We start from the raw sequence: 26485 nt of genomic DNA on the forward strand, positions 1-26485 counted from the left end.
CTAGTTCTGGACTCCCCCCACCATCAGGAACATTCTTTCTGAATCTACCCTGTCTAACCCTGTTAGAATTTTATAAGTTTCTCTGAGATTCCCTCTCACTCTTCTAAACTCCAGTGAATATAATCCTAACTGACTTAGTCTCTCCTCATATGACAGACCTGCCATCCCAGGAATCAGCCTGGTAAACCTTCACTGTGCTCCCTCTATAGCAAGGACATCCTTCCTCAGATAAGGAGACCAAAACTGCACACAATACTCCAGGTGTGGCCTCACCAATGCCCTGTACAATTGCAGTAAAACATCCCTATCCCGATACTCAAATCCTCTCACTATGAAGGCCAACATACCATTTGCCTTCTTTATTGCCTGCTGTACCTGCGCGCTTACTTTCAGTGACTGATGCACAAGGACTCCAAGGTCTCGCTGAGTATCCACCTCTCTCAATTTACACCCATTCCAGTAATAATCTGTCTTCCTATTACTGCTACCAAAGTGGATAACCTCACATCTATCCACATTATACTGTATCTGCCATGCAGATACCCTCACACTCAGCCTGTCCAAATCACACTGAAGCATCTCTGCATCCTCCTCACAGCTCACTCTCCCACCAAACTTTGTATCATCTGCAAATTTGGAGATAATACATTCAGTTCCCTCTTCCAAATCATTCATATATAATGTCAACAGTTGGGGCCCAAAACATTGCTTTTCTTCACACAAAAAAAACAGAAACATTTATCAAGAATGTAAAGTACTTACTGTCATTCATGATGTAGTCTGTAAAATCAAAAATCCTCGTTCCATTTTCATCTGTTGCGTTAAGAAATGATGGATTGGGGGGCCAAATGACACACTTTTGCCTCAGGTTGCCCATAAACAATTGCAGTCCAATCAGGGCAAAGACACTCAGGCAAAACACCGTCAAGATCATCACATCAGACAGTTTCTTTACAGACTGGATTAGGGCACCCACGATGGTCTTCAGGCCTGTGGAAAGTAAGACCACCGTTATTGCCAGCCTCGGACAGCAAGCTCACCATGCTCCCGGCAAGAAGAACCAAATTCACATTCCACAACTAATTCATGCACAAAGCAAGCAGTGTTCAGTGCAAATCATGTCAACCGATCGAGTAATAATGCTTGAGCTCATAAAGCTAAAAGGGCTGTCGGAACAGGCTCGTGGTGGAGGCGATATTAACAGCGGCTGACAACTGCTCATTGACGGGCACAGTTGCGGCAACGTTAAGATCTCACGGCGGGGGAAATATGGCTCATTGTTTCGGCAAGCTTAGGACTGGCAATGCTTGGATGCTCCATCCAATTCTTTAGACGCCTATGCAGCACAGTTCTTGCCCCTAATTCCTCACCAACTGGCCGACAAAACAGAAAGTGGCTGCCTTAGGAATGTGTCACACTCGCGGAGTGAGTGCGAGGTGCTTTACGGAGGTGTGGGGTGAAAACAGAGGGTCAAAACCTGGTACAAAAAGCTTTATTTGATATCTCACTGTGGCCTCAGGGTGCTTAACATCAAAATAAGATACCTGGCCATTTAAAAAACAAACTTTTGTTCCTCTGCACTAGCAACCCTCACCCTTCAACACAAACAATTAACCCCCAAAAAAAAGTGAATTTCCATATCTTCCTGGCTAGCAGTCCACTTACATATCAGCCAAATTCAGCTGAGGCCACATTGATATGGGTGGCACAGTGGTTTGCACTGCTGCCTCACAACTCCAGGGACCCGGGTTTGATTCCCAGCTTGGGTCACTGTCTGTGCGGAGTCTGCACGTTCTCCCCGTGTCTGCATGGGTTTCCTCCGGGTGCTCCAGTTTCCTCCCACACTCCAAAGATGTGCAGGTTAGGTGGATTGGCCATGCTAAATTGCCCCTTAGTATCAGGGAGACTAGCTAGGGTAAATGCATGGGGTTACGGGGATAGGGCCTGGGTGGGATTGTGGTTGGTGCAGACTTGATGGGTCGAATGGCCTCCTTCTGCACTGTAGGGACTCCATGATTCTTTCTTGTAGCTTCCTGTAGGACAGTCAAATTATTCCAAAGTACCTGCTTGCCACACCAAATAATGGTGCAAAAGTCAAATGACTTTTGCACGGGCAGCAGGGTGGTTAGCACTGCTGCCTCACAGCACCAGGGACTGGGTTCGATTCCCAGCTCGGGTCACTGTCTGTGCCGTGTTTGTACATTCTCCCCATGTCTGTGTGGGTTTCCTCTGGTTTCCTCCCACACTCCAAAAGATGTGTTGGTTAGGGTGGATTGACCGTGCTAAATTCTCCCTCAGTGTACCCGAACAGGAGTGTGGAGACTAGGAGATTTTCACAGTAACTTCATTGCAGTGTTAATGTACTTGTGACACTAATAAATAAAAAAACTTTAAAATGAATAATTCAAATGAATGCGTCAAAAAAAGGGCAACAGAACTTCAAGATGGCCAATGCTACGAAACAATCCAAAATATGGAAGTCAAGCAGGAATAATTGGTTAAGCGATCACAGGCTTATCTTCATTTACCCAGGTTACGCCCAAGAGTTTCTCTCGTTCCATGATTTTGCTGGCTATTTGAAGGAGTGGATAAGGCGACGATACAAAATCTTTCTGAAGCCCTGGTTAGGCCGCAAGCTGGAGTTGTGTGTCAAGCTCTGGTCCCCACACTTTAGGATGGATGCGAGGGCCCTCGAGACATTCCGGAGGGAGATTTACCACAGTTCCAGGGATGAGGGGGTTTTAGCTCCAAGGTTAGGGTCGGAGAAACTGGGGTTTTTCTCCTTGGAGCGAAGGAGATTGAGGGGAGATTTGATCGAGGAGGGCAAGATTATGACAGGTTTGGATCAGAAAGAGAAACCGTTCCCATTGGCTGATGGTGAAAGGATTAGGGGGACACAGATTTAAGGTTTTGCCAAGGAGGAATCTTATTACGGATGGCAATTTCACAAAATTCTTCCATGGGATGTGGGCCAAGTATTGTTGCCCATCCCTAATCATCCCTTAAGGTGGTGCTGGTGAGCCGCCATCTTGAACTGGAACAGTCCCTGTGGTGTAGGTACACCCACAGTGCTGTTAGAGAGGGAGTTCCAGGATTGTTATTGGACATCAGTCAGTCCCTGTGGTGTAGGTACACCCACAGTGCTGTTAGGGAGGGAGTTCCAGGATTGTTATTGGACATCAGTCAGTCCATGTGGTGTAGGTACACCCACAGTGCTGTTAGGAAGGGAGCTCCTGGATTTTGACCCAGCAGCAGTGAAGGAGGCTGGAACTCGCTGCTGATGAGGGGGGTGGGGGTGGTTGGGGGAAGAGTGGTGGAATGGGAGATAATGAATTGTTTGAAAAGGAAATTGGATTGGTTTTGAAGGAAATAAGCTTGCAGGGGTAGAGCGAGGGGAATCGGGCTGACTGGGTTGGTCCAGAGAGAGATAGTACAAAGGCGATGGACTGAATGGCCTCGTTCTGAATTGTAATGACTCCCTGACTCTTGAGTGATCACAGAATGGTGAAAAGAATTTGAAATTTCAACCATTTGCTGACCAAAATCAGAATCTCAACACTGTTCGAATTGGAGAAGATATTTGGGCAATAATATAAGCTTTTGTCAGATGGTTCTGATAGGCTGGTCTGGTGTAGACTTGATGGGCCTCCTTCCGACTCTGGTAGCTGGTTACTAACTCTTTGCTAGCTCTTCACCCCCTCATCTCAGAACTCTCTCACTGGCCTTTGCAACTTCCCTTTGCCTCCTCTCAATTCCGTTGTAATCATTGTTCCCTGAAAGTTTCCTTCTTTGTGCTCCCAACTCCAAAATTCAGCAACCTTTTCCCCTTCCCTGTTCAGTTTGTGTGTCGACATCGGATAAATGCAGGCTAGGCTGAGGTCACCCACAGTAAAAACTGAAAAATTGGACGAGAATCTCCACAGTGCAGAAGGAGGCCATTTGGCCCATCGGGGGTGCACCAACAACAATCCCACCCAGGCCCTATTCCCATAACTCCACATATTTACCCTGCTAATCTCCCTGACACTGAGGGACAATTTAGCATGGCCAATCCACCTAACCTACACATTTTTGGACACTAAGGGGTAATTTAGCATGGCCAATCCACCTAACATACACATTTTTGGACACTAAGGGGCAATTTAGCATGGCCAATCCACTTAATCTACACATCTTTCGACACTAAGGGGCAATTTAGCATGGCCAATCCACCTAACCAAGTTAAAAGTTCATATATTAGGGCTAAAAGTGAGGCTTACATTAACACTGCAGTGAAGTTACAGTGAAAATCCCCCAGTCACCACACTCCGGCGCCTGTTTGGGTCAATGCACTGAATCAGCACATCTTTGTGACTGTGGGAGGAAACTGAAACATCCAGAGGAAACCCACGCAGACATGGGGAGAATGTGTAGACTCCACACAGTCAGTGACCCAAGGCTGGAATTAAGCCCGGGTCCTGGGCTGAGGGGCAGCAGTGCCAACCACTGTGCCACTGTGAAGGTGGGCCTCCAATACCTCACCAAGGTCAACATGCGAGCCTGGACAGTGAGGGGGCAACAGGCCCTTGGGCCACAGACACACCTCAGCAAACCCAATCCACCCATCATCCCCATGGCATCGCCCAGGCAACCGTGCCCGAGGAGTGACTGGGCAGCGAGATCCTGGGTGGATTCACTTTCTCATCCCTTGTCTAGGGACACTGAAGCCAATGAAGATCAGTTAGCGCAGCAGAAATTGTGCCAAGACGTTGTACTCAGTAGATTTATTTACCAGGAAACTGGGCTGCTGAAGGCATCGTTTTGACGCACTGCTATTAATGCTCCCAGTAATTGCTTGCTCAGAACTCAGAGCTCTGAATGTGCTGTGTAATTCTATCTCTTGCAGAGTCAATTTCAAATTGCTGATTCTTTTCTAATTGTTGCAAACATTTCTGTCCAATTGTGTAGATTCAATCCAGGAGTGTAATAACCCTCTAGAGCATCACACACGAGTTCACCTGTCTGGATATGGTCAGGTTATGGACTGGGCCTTGCCTTGTCTGATACATTACAGAATCCCTACAGTGCAGAAGGAGGCCACTCGGCCCATCGTGTCTACACCCACTCTCTAACAGAGCATCTTAGCCAGGCCCTATCCCCGTAACACCATGTATTTATCCCCATAATCCACCTAACCTACACATCTTTGGACACTGAGGGGCAATTTAGCATGGCCAATCCACCTAACCTACACATCTTTGGACACTGAGGGGCAATTTAGCATGGCCAATCCACTTAACCTACACATCTTTGGATGCTAAGGGACAATTTAGTACGGCCAATCCACCTAACCTACACATCATTGGACACTAAGGGGAATTTAGCATGGTCTGTCCACCTAATCTATACATTTTTGCTCACTAAGGGGCTATTTAGCATGGCCAATCCATCTAACCTGCACATCTTTGAACTGTGGGAGGAAACCGGCGCACCTGGAGGAAACCCATGCAGACATGGGGAGAACATGCAAACTCCATGCAGACACTGACCCAAAGCTGGAATCGAACCTGGGTCCCTGACACTGTGAGGCAGCAGCGCATTGTGGGACCAAGGTGCTCCTGTGCGAACTGTCCCTTTAAGTGTGCAGGTCAGATGACCCTGGGACAATTAGCTCCTCCCAGTAGGACCTTGTTGGGCAGTCATAGAGCTGACTGTGAATGAGTGCCTTTGTTGAACAGCTCCCAGTATTCATGTTATCAAGCCTATCTAGTGATTCTTAATGCCCATTAGTCCACAAGGACAAACATAATACCTTGCACATTAGAACCCCTTCCAACTCTTAACATGGTCTTCAGTGACAATGATCCACAGTGTGACCAGGGGAGTGGAACGCTTCACAAGTTCCAACAATGTCCCGAGAGGCATCATTTGTTCATCGTAAGACATTAACCTCAAGCTGGCAAATGAGACTAAATTGGAGAAGCGTTCCCCCCCCAAAAAATAAGCACGGGAAGCCTAACAGCAAATAGGATCAAACATTTTAAAGCATGATTTTCTCTGGGATTAAATTAATCTCCATTCATTACGGAGGCCAAAGATTCTAGGGTCACAATTAGACATGGGAATGTTCTACTTGTGACTACTGAGGGACCAAATAAACAGTTGATTGGGTGGCAAGGTGGCATAGTGGTTAGCGCTGTGGCCTCACAGCCCCAGGGACCCCGGTTCAATTCCTGGCCTTGCGTCACCATCTGTATGGAGTTTGCACGTTCTCCCCGTGTCTGCGTGGGTTTCCTCCAGGTGCTCCGGTTTCCTCCCACAATCTGAAAAACGTGTGGGTTAGGTGGATCGGTCATGCTGAATTGACCCTAACATCAGGGGGATTGGCAGAGTAAATGAGTTACAGGAATAGAGCCTGGGTGGAATTGTGGGCGGTACAGACTCGATGGGCCAAATGGCCTCCTTCTGCACTGTCAGGATTCTATGATCCAACAGTGCTCCTAGAATCGAGATGATGACCTGGGACGAGAGTACGCAGCTTCGGGGCTGTAATGACCACCACAAGGTCCATGAAATGGGCCTCTTGGAGTATGAGCTCCCTGATTGACCCCCAGTCAGGGGGTCTCACCTGTTCATGAATAAGGGAGTGTCAGGGTGACTGTCACTCTGGATTCTGACTCTGTACCTGAAGCACTCTTAGGAATGGTGATAAGCTGTCAATAAAGGGAATCTGGTGAAGGGACACCAGCCTCTGAGGAATTACTCCATGAGGATGGAATTGGGATGAGATGAGATAAGCAGAATGGAGGCTGTAATGACCTCAATGAGGCCGAGTATGAGCTCCCAGATTGAGGTCATAATTGCCTGCCCAATCAGGGACTTTCGCCCATGTATAAGGAGTGTCAGGGTGACTGCCACTCTGGATTCTGACTCCATACCTGAGGCACTCTTAGGAGTGGAATAGAGTTTGTAAATAAAGGGAATCTGGTGAAGGAACACCGGCCTCTGAGAAGATACTTCAGGTACAAATTTGATTGTCACCTAAAGTTTATTTATTCATTAGTCACAAGTAGGCTTACATTAACACTGCAATTAAGTTACTGTGAAAATCCCCTAGTTGCCACACTCTGGCACCTGTTCGGGTACACCGAGGGAGAATTTAGCACGGCCAGTGCACCTGAACCAGGACATCTTTCGGACACCGGAGGAAACCCAAGCAGACACTGGGAGAATGTGCAGACTGTGCACAGACAGTGACCCCAAGCTGGGAATTGAACCTGGGTCCCTGGTGCTGCAAGGCAGCAGTGCTAACCACTGTGCCACCATGCCACTCCTGCTCTATCCTGTGCTCAGAAATGCGGAGTTCACTTTTAGGTGAAGAAATGAAGTGACTGAGGGAACCAAGCGACTTCAATTTTCCAGCCCTCCTACCTGGTGGTTGAGTCAAGTTATTCAAGCGTAGTGTGGTAGTGAGGACACGTGGCCCGCTACTAACTCAAGGCACGTCTTTTAAGGAACTTTGAATATGCGCAATGGAATTCCAGCAAAAAAAATACTCCGCTTCTTCCTCATGTCAAATCAGCAAAGATCGTAACTCAAGTAAAGGGACATAATTGGATGCAGGCAGCAACAGCAAAACATTAAGAAACCCAGAGAAAGGATTCTGTGGTGCAAAAATCAGATCTATCTTCCTGTGCCACACCACTTGCATGTGTCCAAAACGTGGGTCGGTTAAACGAGACAGGGCCAGCACTGCCATTAGAGTGATGCAGACTCCAGAAAACATAAGACCAAAATAAACATTTCTCGCCCCTTGGCTCCATCAATAATTTGAAAATTAAAACACTTGAAGCAGTCACAAATCAGCCCATTATTTGACTCTCTGCTTTGGGGGGGTTGGGGGGTTGATTGTCCCTCCAAGTATGGACAAAATATTCCAGGTGCACTTCTGATTTTTGAACCTCAGTTCACCATCTCACTGACGTTACATTAGCGTGAAAACAATTGAACCAGCAACAGATACTAATGCCAATTAATGTGGACAATCCAGTGATGCAGGGCATGGACTGGCACTACATTCATGCCACAGCTGACTTTGATACTTGGAGGTTAAGGCTGAGATTCTCCGACCTCGCTCACAACTGGGGTTCCCGCTGCAGTGAATGGAGTCTCAACCGAGCGCCAAGCTTTCCATTCTCACCAGCAGCGGTGGTGGGGTGTCCAACTTTGGAGAGTTCTGGCCAAAGCTTTGAATTGGGCAGTGCCTTCCAAGCACATTCACAGGGCATTCCAAACCCTTACCAACCTCTGGGGGAGAAAATATTCCCTCCCATTCCCCCCCAAACCTCCCACCCCTCACCTTGAACCTGCGTCTTCTTGTGACTGACCCTTCAACTAAGGGGAACAGCTGCTCCCTATCCACTCTGCCCCTCATAATCTTGTACACCTCGATCAGGTCGCCCCTCAGTCTTCTCTGCTCCAGAGAAAACAACCCAAGCCTACCCAACCTCTCTTCATAACTTAAATGCTCCATCCCAGTCCTGGTGAATCTCCTCTGCACCCCCTCCATCCTTCCTATAATGTGGCGACCAGAACTGCATACAGTACTCCAGCTGCGGCCTCACCAAAGTTCTACACAATTCCAACATGACCTCCCTGCTTTGTAATCTATGTCTCAATTGATAAAGGCGAGTGTCTAATATACCTTTTTGACCACCCTATTAACTCGCCTTTCTGCTTTCCGAGATCTGTGGACAAACACTCCCTTTGGTCCACAGAACTTCCTGGTGTCCCACCGTTCATTGAGTACTTCCTTGTCAAATTACTCTTTCCAAAGTGCATTACCTCACACTTTTCAGGGTTAAATTCCCTCTGCCACTTATCTGCCCATTTGACCATCTCGTCTACATCTTCCTGTAGCCCAAGACACTCCGCCTCACTGTTAACCACCCGGCCAATCTTTGTGTCATCGGCAAACTTACTGATCCTACACCCCACACAGTCTATGTCATTGATATAAACGATGAATAATAGGAGGCCCAGCACAGATCCCTGTGGTACGCCACTGAAAACTGGCTTCCAGTCACTAAAGCAGCTTTCTGTCATCACCCTCTGCCTCCTAATACTGAGCCAATTTTCAATCCACTTTATCAAATTACCCTGTATCCATGCGCATTTTCCTTCTTCATCATTTTCCTATGTGGGAATTGTCAAAGTTTTGCTGAAATCGATATAAACTACACCAACTGCACTACCCTCATCTACACATCTGGTCACCTCCTCAAAAAATTCCATCACATTTGTTAGATATGACCTCCCTCTGACGAAGCCATGCTGACTCTCCCTGATCAATCCTTGCCTTTCCAAGTGGAGATAGATTCTCTCCTTCAGAAATTTCTCCAATAGTTTCCCCACCACTGACGTGAGACTCACTGCTCTGTACTTCCCTGGTTTATCTCTACAACCTTCTTAAATAGCAGAACCACACTAGCTGTTCTCCAGCCCTCTAATACCTCTCCTGCGGACAGAGAGGAATTAAAAATTTAGGTCAGAGTCCCTGCAATCTCTTTTGCTTCTCAGTCTATATGCAGATTAAAATCAGCCAGAATTACAGGTGTTCCTTTATCGCATGCAGCGCTGTTTAAAGTCATTCCGAACATCACCACTACATTTTGACGGCCTATATACAACCCTTACTAACATTTTTTGCCTCTTGATGCTTCTTAGCTCTACCCATACAGATTGTCGGAGCTGATCTCCTTCCTCGGTACAGTTTTAATTTCCTCTTTGACCCGCAATGCAACTCCATCTCCTTCTCCTTTGTATCTGTCCTCACTAAATACTGAATACCCCTAGATGTTCAGTCCCTATTCCTGGTCACCTTGCAGCCATGTCTCCACAATCCCGACTATGTCGTACCTGTTTACATTCACTTGTGTGACTAATTCATCCACTTTCTTACAAATGCTCCACGTGTTAAGGCACAAAGCCTTTAGACTTGTCTTTTTACCATTACTGTCCCGTTTCCACTATTTTCCACTGAGGCCCTGTTTGAAACTGGCCCTTTGTTTCTCTATCACTTTTTCTTATTCCTCTTTCCATCTTCGGCTTTTATCCTCGATTCCCTCTCTCCTTATCCTCTTCCCATTGATAGAGAATATCTTTAACCAAAAAGTCCCTCTTTGATTTCCCAATTGCTTTCTTGAGCTCCACCCTGCACTTTCTATACCTCCACTGATTTGCTCCCCTGCTGATGGCCTCTCTTTTCCTTCTAGTAGCCTCCCGAATTCTCTGGTCATCCATGCATCTCTGGGCTTGTCACTTGTTCCTATCAGCGCAGAGGAAACGTGTTGGGCTTGTACCCTCCCCATTTCCATTTGGAAAGGCCCCCCCCCCCACTCCTCTTCCGTCGATTTCCCTCCAGGTAGCTGCTCCCAGTCTAACTTGGCCAGATCCTGCCTTATTTCACTAAAATACGTTCTCCCCCAATCCAAAACTTTTTTTTTTAGCAACTTGCCAACTTATTTGTCCAGATCAAGCTTAAATTCCTTCTTCTTATTCTGAATGGGTCCACCATTGGTACATTTTTCAACATTCCTACCTAATCCTTGTTGTTAAACGAACCTCCTTCCCTGAGGAATTGGAGTGGGAATTCCCCCCTGCCAGGCCCCCCTCCCAGAAGCAGGAGTGGGAATTCCCCCCTGCCAGGCCCCCCTCCCGGAAGCAGGGGTGGGAATTCCCCCTGCTAGACCCCTCCCGGAAGGGGGAGTGGGAATTTCCCCCTGCCAGGCTCCCCTTGGAAGTGTGTTTGGGAATTGCCCCCGCCAGATCCCCCCCAGGAAACTGGGGTGGGAAATCACCCCCCCTGCCATCGGCAGGTCTGGAAGATCCCAGGGCAGAAACAGCTGGAAAATCCCGGCACTTGACTTTTGGGCCTGCCGCGAAATCATGCTCTTAGCACACACGCCCCTGGCACCCCCTCCCCAAACTAAACCTCCCCTACAATACCCCCTGCTGGCGGGAGTGGAAAATTCTGTGCAAAGAGCTTGCTGGTTTAATTGTTAATGGTTAATTTTAAAATAAGTTTTGATTGTACAAAGATTCATTCGGTGAGTGTTTTTCGATAATATAACTGTCCCTGGATAAACAGCAACAATTCTCCCATAAAAGCTCCGGGTACAAATAGTACAAGAAGTGGGATAGTTTCCGACGTGGTTAGATTTCAGTAGATATGGCTAGTTTTTGGGGTTACATTTTTCTGCATTGAACTGAAGTGTGGCAGAGGGAGAGTAGAGTTGTTCAAAGTGCAAAGAATCCTTGAACCATCATCTAAAGGAGCAAAGGTATGAATTCAAAGGGAATGATACAAGCAGGTTCCAAGAACATTTCATGCATATCTGTTAAACACCAAGGCTGATTCAAGAATACAATTATATGAGAATGTGAGATAGTAATTCTCATGAAAAATTGCTTTTTGCTTTCCAATCGACAATGATTCAGAATGCAGGCAAAAGTCAAAGTAACTTCAAGGCATCTTAGCATATTTAAAAAGAAGTGTGCATCAGTCCAATGCTGCAAATGTTTTATCTATCAGAGAATCCCTGCAGAGTCGGTGGAGACCATTTGGCCCATTGAATCTGCACCGTCTCTCCGATAAAGGATCTCACCCAGGCCCAAACCTCACCCGATCCCCATAACCTATTTAGCATGGCCAAGCCATCTAACCTACACATCTTTGGACACTAAGGGACAATTTAGCATGGCCAATCCACCTAACCTGCACATCTTTGGACACTAAGGGACAATGTAGCACGGCCAAGCCATCTAACCTACACATATTGGGACACTAAGGGACACTTTGGAGTGTGGGAGGAAACCAGAGCACCCAGAGGAAACCCACGCAGACACGGGGAGAACATGCAAACTCCACACAGTCACCCAAGGCTGGAATTGAACCTGGGTCCCTGGCGCTGAGAGGCAGCAGCACTAACCACTGTGCCACCATGCTGTTCCAGCACTGTGACCCGCCATAATCCAGCAGTGGGATCTTCCTGTCTGCCATTGTCAACAGGGTTCCCCATTGAATACACCCCTCACCATACTTCAGAAAGGATAAACTAGCACAGGAGGGGAGGTTCACTCGGTTGATTCCGGAGTTGAGAGGGTTGGCTTATGAGGAGAGACTGAATGGACTGGGGCTACACTCATTGGAATTCAGAAGGGAATCTTATAGAAACATAAGATTATCAAGGGAATCTTATAGAAACATAAGATTATCAAGGGAATAGATAAGATAGATATGGAGATGCCAGCATTGCACTAGGGTAAACACAGTAAGAAGGCTGACAACACCAGGGAGGTTGTTTCCACTGGCAGGTGAAACTAGAACTAGGGGGCATGGCCTCAAAATAAGGGGGAGCAGATTTAGGACTGAGTTGAGGAGGAACTTCTTCACACAAAGGGTCTGTGGAATTTCCTGCCCAGTCAAGGCTACCTCATTGAATGTTTTTAAGGCAAGGAGATATTTTTGAACAGTAAAGGAATTAAGGGGAGTGGGCGGGTAAGTGGAGCTGAGTCCATGAAAAGATCAGCCATGATCTTATTGAATGGCGGAGCAGGCTCAAGGGGCCAGATGGCCGACTCCTGCTCCTAGTTCTTATGTATTTTTTTCTCTCAGTCTTAAGCCCGAAATCAAATCACATTCTGAGGAAAAGATGCATTGGTGTTTTTTTTTGTTATTTTCCCCCCACTCCTTGGCTAATTAGTCATATCTCGAGCGTAACCAAAGGAAGAGATTGAATTGAAAAAAATAAAGAAATTGGTCAAAATGTGGGCATTTTAACACAATGCAGAGTGACGGCAGTGGGGTTATCATGCGAGGTACAAGGTATGGAGATTTTTCTGTGTGTGCGTGTGTATGTCCCAGACGGGATAAAGCCAGCCTTTGTGTTTAATCGGGCTCTCACCTGGAATGACTGAGATAGTTTTCAATGCTCTCAGCACCCTGAACGTTCTCAACGCTGAAACATTGCCAAGGTCCACAAACTCTGTCACATATCTGCAAGGAGGGAGGTCACACACAACACAATGACAAGACACAAAACAACTAGAGGTACACGGGACCTAGTCAACACCTAACACCGATCACAGGTCCTTACCTGGAATTACAGAAATAGTTTTCAAAGCTCTCAATACTCTGAAAGTGCGAAGAGCTGAAACATTGCCTAGGTTTACAAATTCTGTTACATACCTGCAGAATTAAATCACAGTTATTTGCGGTTATATTGTAACCCTTTGAGGACTATGGCAACATTTTGCACCAAAGCAACATTTATCAAATTTAAAAAAAATATATATATATATCGATGTATATTTAAAATTGTGTATTTCATCACGTGCATGCTTAGTTTGGCGAATTGATTGGCCAATGATAGACCAGACTAAAATCCGTAATTTGTTTTGTTTTTTGTTAGAAAAGAAAGACAACCTGTAAATGGAGGTAATCTCCTTCCATATCTCTCGAGGAAAATTTCAATCCTTTTTCCACAAGGAAACAGTTTTGGACCCTTATCTCCCCCTCCCCCACACAGTGATTGTTTGCCTTCTATTCCACAACCGAATGGAATTAAGTTCCTCCCGCGGCAAGACCATTGCCGTCCACAAACGTCTCAGAGCTGGATACCGTCAGCCATATCCTCGCTGTTGCGGTGACAGGTTTTCACCGATAGCACTCCTCAGCATGTTTGAACCTAGATGAAGATCGTTGGCACTCACCTTTCGAAGTGCGTAACTGTTGTCTTCCTTTCCCTCCAAAATGAGAAAACGTCCACGTTCTGGAGCGCTAATTTAATCTGTGTATCTTTCTTGTTCTTCGTTTTTTTTCGTACCGTCCGGCAATTTCCGTGTGCCTTTCATTCCTGCGCGCGGCGTGAAATTGCCAGCGGCAATAACGACAGACCAAGAATGCCATGTCGGATAATATGACAACAGTAAGTTCTGGCCAATAGTGAACAAAACCGGATATGCGATCTCACCAAAACTTATCCCGACAACCCCAGTCACTGGCAAGCAATATGACAAATGATATCAGCACATAACAACTTCTGATTCATCATCCTCAATAATATTTGCTCGATTACAGAAACAGGTTGGCTATTTTTAACACAGGTGTGTATTAACATTGAATTTCACCATCTGAGACCGTGTTTATTTAAAGCTTTGGTTGGCCAATCTCTTTCTCCGCCAGAAACACTTTGCACCCCCGCATTTTGGAGTGCGATCCACAAACATACGCACCGCTGACAATCCGTCCACCAAATGAATTAAAGTTAAGCCTACAAAGGTGACCCCTGGAAGACCCCAGTGGTCTCTGCTTGTGAACAATCGTGATAACTATCATCAGATACCAACATTTTACTTGGCCCATTCAGTGGGGTTTTCCAGTCAAGGTAGATGGTACTTTATCCTTAGGTGCACATTTGACATGTTCCTCACCCAAGCCTGGTAAATTCATTCCCCCCACCCCATCCTTGCCAATTTTGCAGCTCTGCGCCCCAGACTCACCATCAGCCTCCAGCCTGCATTGGCCAAAATTTTCCAGCCATTCCCGGTGGCATGCTCTTCCATCATCCCTGCCGTGTGTTTCCCAGTGTCAGCGGCACAGTGGTTGGCACCGCTGCCTCACAGCACCAGGGACACAGGTTTGATTCCAGCCCTGGTCAAAACCAATAAACTGGGCAGCACGGTGGCACAGTGGTTAGCACTGCTGCTTCACAGCGCCAAGGACCCGGGTTCAATTCCAGCCTCAGGTCACTGTGCGGAGTCTGCACGTTCTCCCTGTGTCTGCGCGGGTTTCCTCCGGGTGCTCCGATTTCCTCCCACAGTCTGAAAGACGTGCATTGGTCGTGCTAAATTTTCCCTCAGTGTAACCCGAACAGGAGTGTGGCAACTGGAGGATTTTCCCAGTAACTTCATTGCAGTGTTAATGTAAGCACACTCATAACTAAAAGTAAAAGCTTTAAACTTTAAACTTGAATTCCAGCCCTGGTCAAAACCAATAAACTGGGCAGCATGCTGGCACAGTGGTTAGCACCGTTGCCTCATAGCGCCAGGGACCGAGGTTCGATTCCCGACTTGGGTCACTGCCTGTGCAGAGTCACAAAGTCAGAGAATCATCGAGGTTTACAGCATGGAAACAGGCCCTTCGGCCCAACTTGTCTGTGACCCTTTTTTTTTAAACTCCTAAGCTAATCCCAATTGCCTACATTTAGCCCATATCCCTCTATGCCCATCTTATTCATGTAACTGTCTAAATGCTTTTTACAACACAAAATTGTCCCCGCCTCTACTACTCCCTCTAGCAGCTTGTTCCAGACACTCATCACCCTCTGTGTGAAAAAATTGCCCCTCTGGATCCTTTTGTATCTCTCCCCTCTCACCTTAAACCTATGCCCTCTAGTTTTAGACTCCCCTACCTTTGGGAAAAGATATTGACTATCTAACTGATCTGTGCCCCTCATTATTTTATAGACCTCTATAAGATCACCCCTCAGCCTCCTACACTCCAGAGAAAAAAGTCCCAGTCTATCCAGCCTGTACTTATAACTCAAACAATCAAGTCCCGGTAGCACCCTAGTAAATCTTTTCTGGACTCTTTCTAGTTTAATAATATGCTTTCTATAATAGGGTGACCAGAACTGTACACAGTATTCCAAGTGTGGCCTTACCAATGTCTTGTACAAGTTCAACAAGACGTCCCAACTCCTGTATTCAATGTTCTGACCAATGAAACCAAGCATACCGAATGCCTTCATCACCACTCAGTCCACCTGTGACTCCACTTTCAAGGAGCTTTGAACCTGTACCCCGAGATCTCTTTGTTCTGTAACTCTCCCCAGCGCCCTACCATTAACTGAGTAAGTCCTGCCCTGGTTCAATTCTACCAAAATGCATCACCTCGTATTTATCTAAATTAAACCCCATCTGCCATTCGTCAGCCCACTGGCCCAATTAATCAAGATCCTGTTGCAATTGGAGATAACTTTCTTCACTGTCCACTGTGCCACCAATCTTGGTGTTATCTGCAAACTTACTAACCATGCCTCCGATATTCTCATCCAAATCATTAATATAAATGACAAATAACAGTGGACCCAGCACTGATCCCTGAGGCACACCGCTGGTCACAGGCCTCCAGTTTGAAAAACAACCCTCTACAACCACCTTCTGGCATCTGTCAAGAAGCCAATTTTATATTCAGTTTGATACCTCACCCTGGGTCCTGTAAGATTTAACCTTATGCAACAACCTACCATGCGATTCCTTGTCAAAGGCCTTGCTAAAGTCCATGTAGACAACATCAACTGCACTGCCCTCATCTACCTTCTTGGTTACCATTTCAAAAAACTCAATTAAATTTGTGAGACATGATTTTCCACTCACAAAGCCATGCTGACTGTCCCTAATCGGTCCTTGCGTCTCTAAATGCCTGTAGATTTTGTCTCTCAAAATATCTTACAACATCTTAGGAGTCTGCACGTTCTCCCTGCATCTGCATGGGTTTCTTCCGGATGCTCTGGTTTCATCCCACACGCTACAGATGTGCAGGTTAGGTAGATTGGCCATGCTAAGTTGACGCAAGTGTCAGGGGGATTAGCAGGGTAAATATGTGAGCTTATGGGGATAGGACCGAGGTGCGGTTGTGGTCGGTGCAGACTCGATGGGCTGAATGGCTTCCTTCTGCACTGTAAAGATTCTACGAGCGTGCCTTTTAAAAGTTGACAGAGTAAAGTGTCTGCTAGTTATATTTTAAATGTTGCTTTCCAAAGTTCAACTACCAAGGCGGGGGATATCAAAATCAGCGCCAGGCCAAAGCAATCGAAGCCTCCAGACTGAAGCCATTGTGACTCCCATGCCAAGCGATCAGGGGCCAGGTTGTATTCATTCTTTGCTTTCCTTACAGGCTAGACCCCAACCCTGCTTCTCCCTGACTCCCTCCTGACACTCCCCGTTCCAAACACTTACCCAAACGCCAGTCATTGTTCCTTCAAGTCCCCCTCGACCCAAAAATCCCTGGCTACAGCCTGCTGGCCTGTTGGTGTTTCTTACTGGGTTTGGGCAGGAAACTCAAGACTCTAGGGGTTGAACTCAGTGTCGCCATTTCCAATCAGTCTTAGTAGCCATGTCCACTGCTGCCAACACAGCTTGGTCTTCCATTGGATTCGATCCTTTTCAATGCTCTGTTTTCGGATCGAAACAAACGCTAAAATATCCTTGACAAGTAACATTTCTAACGACTCCCAATCCTTGGAGATGGAACCCCACCCCCTCATTCCCCATCCAAACGTTACCATCTTTTTCCATTCAGGAATGTTGTCCCTTGACATCACCGTCTCCAGATTTCTGTCGGCCTGTTACCCAGTGCCAACCCGGTATGTAACATCCATTGGCAAGACCCTTCAGTGATGCAGTGCTCCTCTTCAGGAAGTTTCCCTTGGGCATTGAGAGTCAGACAGGGGTCAACCACTAGAAAGCCCTTGAGGTGAGACAAACCAGCGTTCTACAAGATGCAGCGGAAATCAGACTTAGATTTGATTTATCGTTGTCACCGGGGTGCAGTGAAAAGTATTGGGCGAGATTCTCCAGCCTCCCCATCAGCGGGAGGTGGCGCATTGTTTACTGGCAGCGGGATTTTCTCGATGGGAATTTCCATTCCCCCCCCCCCCACCCCAGGCTGGCGGGAAAACCCTGTGGGCGGGAGTGCCCTGCCGGCGGGACCACGGAATCCCGCCAGCATGAACAGCTGGAGAATTTGCTACACAGACAAAGCATACTGCTCATCGAGTACATAAGGGAGAAGGAAAGGAGAGAGTGCAGTATATAGTGTTACAGTCATAGCTAGGGTGTAGAGAAAGATCAACTTAATGCGAGGTAGGTCCATTCAAAAGTCTGACAGCAGCAGGGAAGAAGCTGTTCTTGAGTCGGTCGGTACGGGACCTCAGACTTTTGTATCTTTTTCCTGATGGAAGAAGGTGGAAGGGAGAATGTCCGGGGTGTGTGGGGTCCTTAATTATTCTGGCTACTTTTCCAAGGCAGCGGGAAGTGTCGACAGAGTCAATGGATGGGAGGCTGGTTTGTGTGATGAATTGGGCTACATTCACGACCCTTTGTAGTTCCTTGCGGTCTTGGGCAGAGCAGGAGCCCATACCAAGCTGTGATACAACCAGAATGAATGCTTTCTATGGTGCATCTGTAAAAGTTGGTGAGTCATAGTCGACATGCCGAAATTCCTCAGCCTCCTGAGAAAGATGAGGGGCTTTCTTAGATAGAAGTGGTCCTGCCTATTCTCGTGTTACTTACTGCTTACGTTCCAAATTAATTTGTGTTCCACTTTTGTGTAACAGATACTATCATTGTGGACAAAGGACACGTTAAAGGGTGCCGCATGGTGCAATATTCCAGTTCAGCACTCAAAGGGTTAACAACTCTTTCAACTTAAAACACCGCTTACACAATTATCTGTTCAACATGAGCCGTCGGAACGAGACTCGCCAGCGATCCGTCCTCTGCTCGCAAGCAGTCCGAATTACGGGGGATTCGGGTGGACGAATCTGCTGACTCTGCGTCGGGTAAACGCGACGCAAAGCGCAAACCAATGACGTCAACTCACGGGATCTGCAAGACCACAATGCATAGCTGACAGTACCACCACCAGGGTTACGCAGCAGCCGTCAAATAGTTTGGATGAAAGATTGTAACCTTCGCATCGCTCCGACTGTCTCCGAGTCCAGTTTAGCTCAATAGACATCCTGGTCGGTACAATTAGATCGGTGTGACATTGAAAGAATGGCAGTCTACCTTCAAGTCTTGCAGGTACCGTAGCTAACTTTATACCAGTCAACTCTTACACTAGAGGCATCGCAAACTTCTCCATTGCAAATTGCAACATTAAAATATCTCCAAATATTACCAAAAACGGTCAGCATTTTAAACATTTTGAATAAATAAATACTTTCCTCGATTGTTAAATGAAAAGAATAATGTTTCATGCAGATTCAAGCATCAAATTTTACCGATTTAACTGAGTCATTGAACGATGAGTTTTTCCGAAACGCAAGCGAGATTAGAAGTTACTTACGCCATCATTATTACACTGAAATCCAACCAATTCCATGGATCTCGGAGAAAGGTAAAGCTATCTATGCAGAATCCTCTTGCAATCATTTTAACAAGGGATTCAAATGTATAAATGCCGGTAAATGTGTACCTGTGGGTAAAGAAACAGAAGCACGGTTATTCACGGAGAGTGGTAAATGTGTGGGGCAGACATGCCTCGTGAGATGGCGGAGGCAAAGGGAAATGGACACAGCTTTTCTTCTTTAAGCATACAAAACAATCTTAAACGTGCTTTTCCTCGGTCTTTGAGACAGGCCGCTGGGGGGATATCCCTCCGACCTTTGTAATGACAGGACACGGGCAATGACAGTCCATCGTAAAAGGTGCGACAACCTCAATGAGGCTCATGAGGTGGGCCTCTGAGTATGAGTCCCCGACTGAGGAAATGATTGTCCACCCAGTCAGGGAGTCTCAGTTGTGAATATATATTGAGGAGTGCCAGGGTTACTGACACTTCAGATTCAGAGTGTGTACCTGAAGCACACTGAGGAGTGGAATTGAGTTTGTAAATAAATGGGAATCTGGTGAAGGAACCCCACTTTGAAATCCATTTGGAAAAACATAAAATGAAAACTGGGCAAGAGATTATGCAATGGGCACTTTCTCAAATACTGCTCTTCTGGAGACCTTTAGCAGGATAGAATCAAACCAAGGTCAAGCGCCTTGAGGAAGCTCGCTGAATACGCTATGGAAGTTAAGGCCATTTCCCAATGAGTGAAGGTTGAAACTTTTCAATCACCACCCAACATCATGAATCATGATCTTTACTGGTAGGAATCATTCCCTATCCTGCTCATGCCAGCAACTGTAGCTTCCTAAGAAGGTTAAACCACATGCTTCTCTATATCCTTCTCAATATCAGGGTGGTACAGTGGTTAGCCTTACAGGGACCCGGGTTCAATTCTGGCCTCAGGTCACTGTGTGTGTGGAGATTTTCCCTGTACCTGCGTAGGTTTCCAGTTTCCTCCAACACTCCAGAGATGTGTAGGTTAGGGAGATTGGTCATGGTAAATTGTCCCTTAGTGTCCAAAGATGTGCAGATTAGGTGGATTGGCCATGCTAAATGCTTACCAGAATGATGGGGAGTGGGATAGCTTGATCTTGGGTTCGGACACAGCTCGGCACAACATTGAGGGCTGAAGGGCCTGTTACTGTGCTGTACTATTGTATGTTCTATGCTCTAAATTGCCCCTTAGTGTCCAAAGATGTGTAGGTTAGGTGGATTGGCCATGCTAAATTGTCCCTTAGTATCCAAAGATGTGTAGGTTAGGTGGATTGGCCATGCTAAATTGTCCCTTAGTATCCAAAAATGTGTAGGTTAGGTGGATTGGCCATGCTAAATTGCCCCTTAGTGTCCATTTATCAATGATTTGGAGGAAAAGTTGGTAGTCTGATTCGTAAGTTTGCGGGTGATACAAAAGTTGGGGAAGTAGTGGATAGTGAGGAGGATTGTCAGAGGATACAGCAGGATATAAATCATTTGGAGAACTGGGCTGAAAGATGGCAGATGGAATTTAATCCGGATAAATGTGAGGGGATGTGATTTGGAAGGCCTACTGCAGAAGGGAAGTATACAGTAAATGGTTGAGCCCTTAGAAATATTAGCACACAGAAGGATCTAGGTGTGCAGGTACACGGTTCACTGAAGGTGGCAACTCAGGTGGACAAGGTCATCAAGAAGGTTGGTGATTGAGGCTGAAACACTCAACTCATTTCTGCACCACAATTCAACTTGGGCAGTGAATTCCAGGTACCCACCACCTTCAGGATGTGGAAGCTTTTCCTCTTGTCCCCTTTAATCCTTTTGCCAATCAGCTTAAGTCTATGCCCTTGATAATTGACTCCTCAGCTAGATAGAAACAAGTCTTTTCCATCGACTCTGTCTCATTCCCTCATCATTCCCATGGCAGGCAGGATTGGAAAATTCTTCCCCCCGTCCCCTATTGGTTCTATTCTCTCTCCACAGATGCTGTCAGACCTGCTAAGATTTTCCAGCCCTTTCTGTTTTTGTTTCAGATTCCAGCATCTACAGTCATGTTTGTCTTAGGATGCGTTGGCACATCTTTTCAGCTGGCGTGAGCACGGTGGGCCTCTTTATGCACCTCTTTGTGCGCCAAAACCTTTCTAATGGCCTGTGCCACTTGGCTGACCCTCGATTTGGCCCAGTGCTGGGTGGCACTTGCACCTCAAATCGTCAGATAAGCAGTGTTGACCATTCTGAAGCGGAACACCAAAGAGTGATGGCTTTTACGGCCACGGGCTTGGAGGGTTGAAGGGCCTGATCCTGTCTTGTACTTTGTTCCTTGTTCTTGAACAGTGTTGAGTAACCTGAAGTCTGGTGGCGGAGGGGTGTGGGGAGAACCAAGCTGAGTAACACGGCTAATCACACAAGGATGCTTCATGTCGCAGTCTGCCTCCACGGAAGGGTTCCTGCGAAACTCAAGTCATTGCGGCCATAACGGATGACAACATTATTCGGGTTCCAACACAGATGCCTACGTATTGCGTTTGCAAAGCTTTTATAGTTCATGAACCGCCAGCAAAAACATCACAGTAGTGAGCGACCTGGGTTCAATTCCAGCCTCGGGTGACTGTCTGTGTGGAGTTTGCACATTCTCCCCATGTCCGTGTGAGTTTCCTCCCACAGTCTGAAAGATGTGCACGTTAGGGTGGATTGGCCATGCTCAATTGCCCCTTAGTGTCCAAAGATGTGTAGGTTAGGTGGATTGGCCACACTAAATTGTCCCTTAGTGTCCAAAGATGTGTAGGCTTGGTGGACTGGCCATGGTAAGTTGCCCCTTAGTGTCAGGAGGGATTAGCAGGGTAAATAGGTAGGGTTATGGGGATAGGGCCTCAGTGAGATTGTCGTCGGTGCAGGCATGATGGGCCGAATGGCCTCTTTCTGTCCTGTGGGGGTTTTATGAACAGTATTTTAGAAAGCCCAGCTCACAGATCATGATTCAGTCGAGTCTTTCAAACTCTACTAAAAATGATAATCTGCAATAACACATGGGAACAAACACCCAGGTTCAATTGTGTATTTTTCAGGATAAATTTTGGGGGGAGGGGCTTATTGAGCAAGTCAATTCTCTCTCCCATTCTTCATAGTTTGTGGGAATGACTTAAATCGTAATTATCCTTCACGTGAGGTCATTGTACCATTCATAACTCCAATATTTGTCATTTACTCTGAACAGTGCTCTTACCGCCAGCCATCAGCACGTTTGGAAGGATTTACAGGTTGACACTCAGTTGGGCAGCATGGTGGCACAGTGGTTAGCACTGCTGCATCGCAGTGCCAGGGACCCGGGTTCGATTCCCGGATTGGGTCACTGTCTGCGTGGAGTCTGCACGTTCTCCCTGTGACTGTGTGGGTTTCCTTCAGATGCACTGGTTTTCTCCTACAGTCCAAAGATGTGCAGGTTAGGCCATGCTAAATTGCCCTTTAGTGTCCAAGGATGTGCTGGTTAGGTGGATTGGCCATGCTAAATTGTCCCTTAGTGTCAGAGGGACTAGTTAGGGTAAATACATGGGGTTATGGGGATAGGGGCTGGGTGGGATTGTGGTTGGTGCAGACTGAATGGGCCGAATGGCCTCATCCTGCACAGTAGGACTTTATGATTCTGTTTTGCCACGTTATGATTCCTTGGCTGTCAGGTCCTGGGGTGGGACTCCAACTCAGAGCTTCTAGCTCAGAGGCAGGGATGCTAACCCCACTGCTCCACAAGACCTCATGTGCTGTGGTGGTCCAAGAATCCCAGCTCAGGCCAGGATTCTCCAGTCTTGTACGCCTGCCACCCCTGCCAGTAGAAAAACAGAATCAGCCTAATCTCTGTTCACAGCAGCGGGACTGGAGAACCCCGGCCTCTGTCCCTGACTTCAAGATGGCACGTCTAACCCCATGTCAGCCAGTTCCCATGACCTGGAAGGAGTTTGTTGGACTTGACCTTCTGCACTTCTGACAATCCCCAAGAGAAATATTTATTTTCATTTTTTTAAAATTACATTATCTCCACATCTGTTGTATGAACAGAAGACACAAGGAAGAACAAGTGGATCATCAGACTTCATAGAATCATAGGAGTATCAGAAGGAGGCCATTCGGCCCATCACGTCTGCACCGATAACAATCCCACCCAGGTCCTATCCCAGTAACCTCACATATTTACCTTTCTAATCCCCCAGACACTAAGGGACAATTTAGCATGGCCAATCCACCTAACCTACACATCTTTGGACACTAAGGGACAATTTAGCATGGATATTATTAAACTAGAAAGAGTGCAGAAAAGATTTACTAGGATGCTACTGGGACTTGATGGTTTGAATTATAAGGAGAGGCTGAGACTCTTTTCTCTGGAGCGTAGGAGGCTGAGGGGTGATCTTATAGAGGTCTGTAAAATAATGAGGGGCACAGATCAGCTAGATGGTCAATATCTTTTCCCAAAGGTAGAGGAGTCTAGAACTAGGGGGCATAGGTTTAAGTTGAGAGGGGAGAGATACAAAAGGATCCGGAGAGACATTTTTTTCACACACAGGGTGGTGTCTGGAACAAGCTGCCAGAGGTAGTAGTAGAGGCAGGTACAATTTTGTCTTTTAAAAAGCATTTAGATAGTAACATGGGTATAGAGGGATATGGGCCAAACGTGGGCAATTGGGACTAGCTTAGGGGTTTAAAAAAAAGGACAGCATGGACAAGTTGGGCCAAAGGGCCTGTTTCCGTGCTGTAAACCTCTATGACTGTATAACCTAACCTGCACGTCCTTGGAGCGTGGGAGGAAACCGGAGCACCCGGAGGAAACCCACGCAGACATGGGGAGAGCATGCAAACTCCACACAGACAGTGACCCTAGGTCGGGAATCGAACCCAGGTTCCCTGGCACTGTGCGAGGCGGCATTCTAACCACTGTGCCACCGTGAGGTTCGGCAACTCGCTTGTCAACACTTTGGCCGGGCCTTCCTCAGAAGGCTTCCGGCGGAATTTGCCAGAAGGATCCACCGCCTTTCCCCGTATCTTCTCAACGCAACGCAAAATCTGCTCACGCACCGAACAAGTCAAATTGTACAGAAAGAAAACAGAAGCACACATTCAGAGGTAAGAAAGGAAAAGTGATACTCACTCCACCTGCTTGGACCAGTCCGGGGGTTTACTAAAAGTCATGAATACACAGTTTGTCAAAATAGTAGCCATAATAATCATGCTGAACACTGTAGATTGGGGTTAAGGAAATCATAATTATTTTCAGTGCTCAATGATTCTTAGCACAATATTTGTAAATACATCGCACTGATTTCTACCTTAGGGCCAGAATTCTCCGGTCTCTCTCACACCACCCTCGCCCCGCTACTAGCGAGACCGTGTTCTCTGGTCTCTCCTCACCAGCCAGAACGGAGAATATAGCGCTCAGCTAAAATCTCCATTCGCTGCAGCGGGACTGGTGAATCCCAGCCGTGGGCGAGTCCGGCCCCCACCCCGGTTTTCTTATTTCCGCCACTCGGGTCAAATCGCCGGGCTAGCCGGCTGGTGTGAAACCTTGACTCGCGTGCTGGCGGACGCGGAGAAAACCGGCCCCTTCTGCTCAAGTCAAAAGTATCAAGTCCTCATCAGATGTCAGGCCGAGAATGAAAATGGTCAACTCAACACCCTGAGCAGACGCCCCCTGCAAGTCATTTGACAAACAGACTGAAAATACCTTCAGTCAGTGGGACACGATTAGATTGGCGGGCAGAATGGCCTTGGGGCAAGATGGCTTGATCATGGTTAATGGCAAACGTTTCTTTTTATTCATTTGTGGGACATGGGCATCGCTGGCTGGCCATCCCTCGTTGCCCTCAAACTGAGCGACTTGCTAGGCCATTTGGGAGGGCAGTTGAGAATCAACCACATTGCTGTGGCTCTGGAGTCCCATGTAGGCCAGACCGGGTAAGGACGGCAGATTTCCTTCCCTAAAGGGAACCAGATGGGTTTTTCTGACAATGGGTCATCAGTAGATTCTTAATCCCGGATATTTTTTATTGAATTCAAATTCCACCATCTGTGGGATTCGAACCCGGGACCCCCAGAACATTAGCTGAGTTTCTGGATTAATAGTCTAGAGGTAAATACCACTCGGCCATCTTGCATGCAGCATTCAGATGGCTAACTTGAGATTGATACTGGCATCCATTTTGGGCCACCGAACTCTGTTTTTGTTTTGAGCGGACTATTCAAAGAGCTTCAAAGAAAAATGGCACGCAAACATCCAAAAATAGCCCAATAATCCCGCTCGTCTCTGCATTTGCTAATGTGACGAAATTCCCGCGTTTAATTAAGTTTCAAAGAGAGAGAGAGAAGGAATCAAAGTTGACTTCCCCCATCCCAGTCACCGCTCTGTCTTGCCTTTGGACTCTAACCTCCAATTTTCTTACAGGATCTCTTACCCTTTCGTTTATTTTTTGTTCTTGCTTCATTGAAGCTCCTGACGGGGTGGGGGGGGGTTTCCCCATGAACGTTCTGAGAACGGGAAGGACACAGAGGTGAGTATGACTGCAAACAGTAACACGGATGGGGCGACACAAAGAGGCAAAGGGAGACCCTGGCAATCTGTGTGATCACAGTAAGAAGTCTCACAACACCAGGTTAAAGTCCAACAGGTTTATTTGGTAGTAAAAGCCACTAGCTTTCGGAGCACTGCTCCTCCATCAGGTGAGTGGGGAATTCTGATCACAAACAGGACATATAAAGGCACACACTCAGTTTACAGAATAGTGATTGGAATGTGAGACTTTACAGCTAATCAAATCTTAAAAGGTGCAGACAATGTGAGTGGAGATAGCATTAAGCACAGGTTAAAGAGATGTGTATTGTCTCCAGACAGGACAGTGTGATATCTGTGTGATAACATCTTCCCCCTCAAGGTGGGGGCTGGCCAGAGGAGCGAGGGCAACTTTTGATAAGAGGACGGAACGCGTGTTGCGAGTGGCGGGGGATGTGCACCACGTGGGATGGTTAATACCATGACATATACAGGATGAAACTGGATTCCTGTTATCCAAACAAATCAATTCCTGCCGTACAGGTTTTTTTGTCAAAACACTCTGGCGCCTGACCGAAATACTGGAAATGCACAGCCAGCCACTCAGCCTCTGAATGGAAATGAAAACCCGACCTCGTGTAACCCCCTCCCCACCAGATGTGGGTGCGAGTCCACACCAGCTCACTGATATGGTGAATTGGATCACAGTGTCACTCTGCGTTCTAAATGACAAGTTAGTGTTTATACGCACTGCTTCAGGCTCCACTCCCACTTTCTCCCAGCTTTCAGTGGTCAATGTGTCGCTAGATACATCTGCA

At 46.8% G+C, this 26485-nt stretch overlaps 1 protein-coding gene across 1 annotated transcript in view; it reads right to left on the minus strand.

Moving 5' to 3' along the window:
• Positions 1-26485, minus strand: part of LOC145361834 (sodium channel protein type 8 subunit alpha-like) — a 191579-nt gene that overhangs the window by 97388 nt on the left and 67706 nt on the right. The window contains exons 5-8 of the mRNA XM_080217785.1: positions 24273-24362; positions 19115-19243; positions 12945-13036; positions 763-990 (exon numbers count right to left, since the gene is read on the minus strand). Of these exons, the coding sequence (XP_080073911.1) occupies positions 763-990; positions 12945-13036; positions 19115-19243; positions 24273-24362 (539 nt within the window). The remainder of the gene's footprint in view (positions 1-762; positions 991-12944; positions 13037-19114; positions 19244-24272; positions 24363-26485) is intronic.

The sequence above is a fragment of the Carcharhinus amblyrhynchos genome, chromosome X (genome assembly GCF_965287045.1).
Source record: "Carcharhinus amblyrhynchos chromosome X, sCarAmb.v2.hapA, whole genome shotgun sequence".
Lineage (NCBI taxonomy): Eukaryota > Metazoa > Chordata > Chondrichthyes > Carcharhiniformes > Carcharhinidae > Carcharhinus > Carcharhinus amblyrhynchos.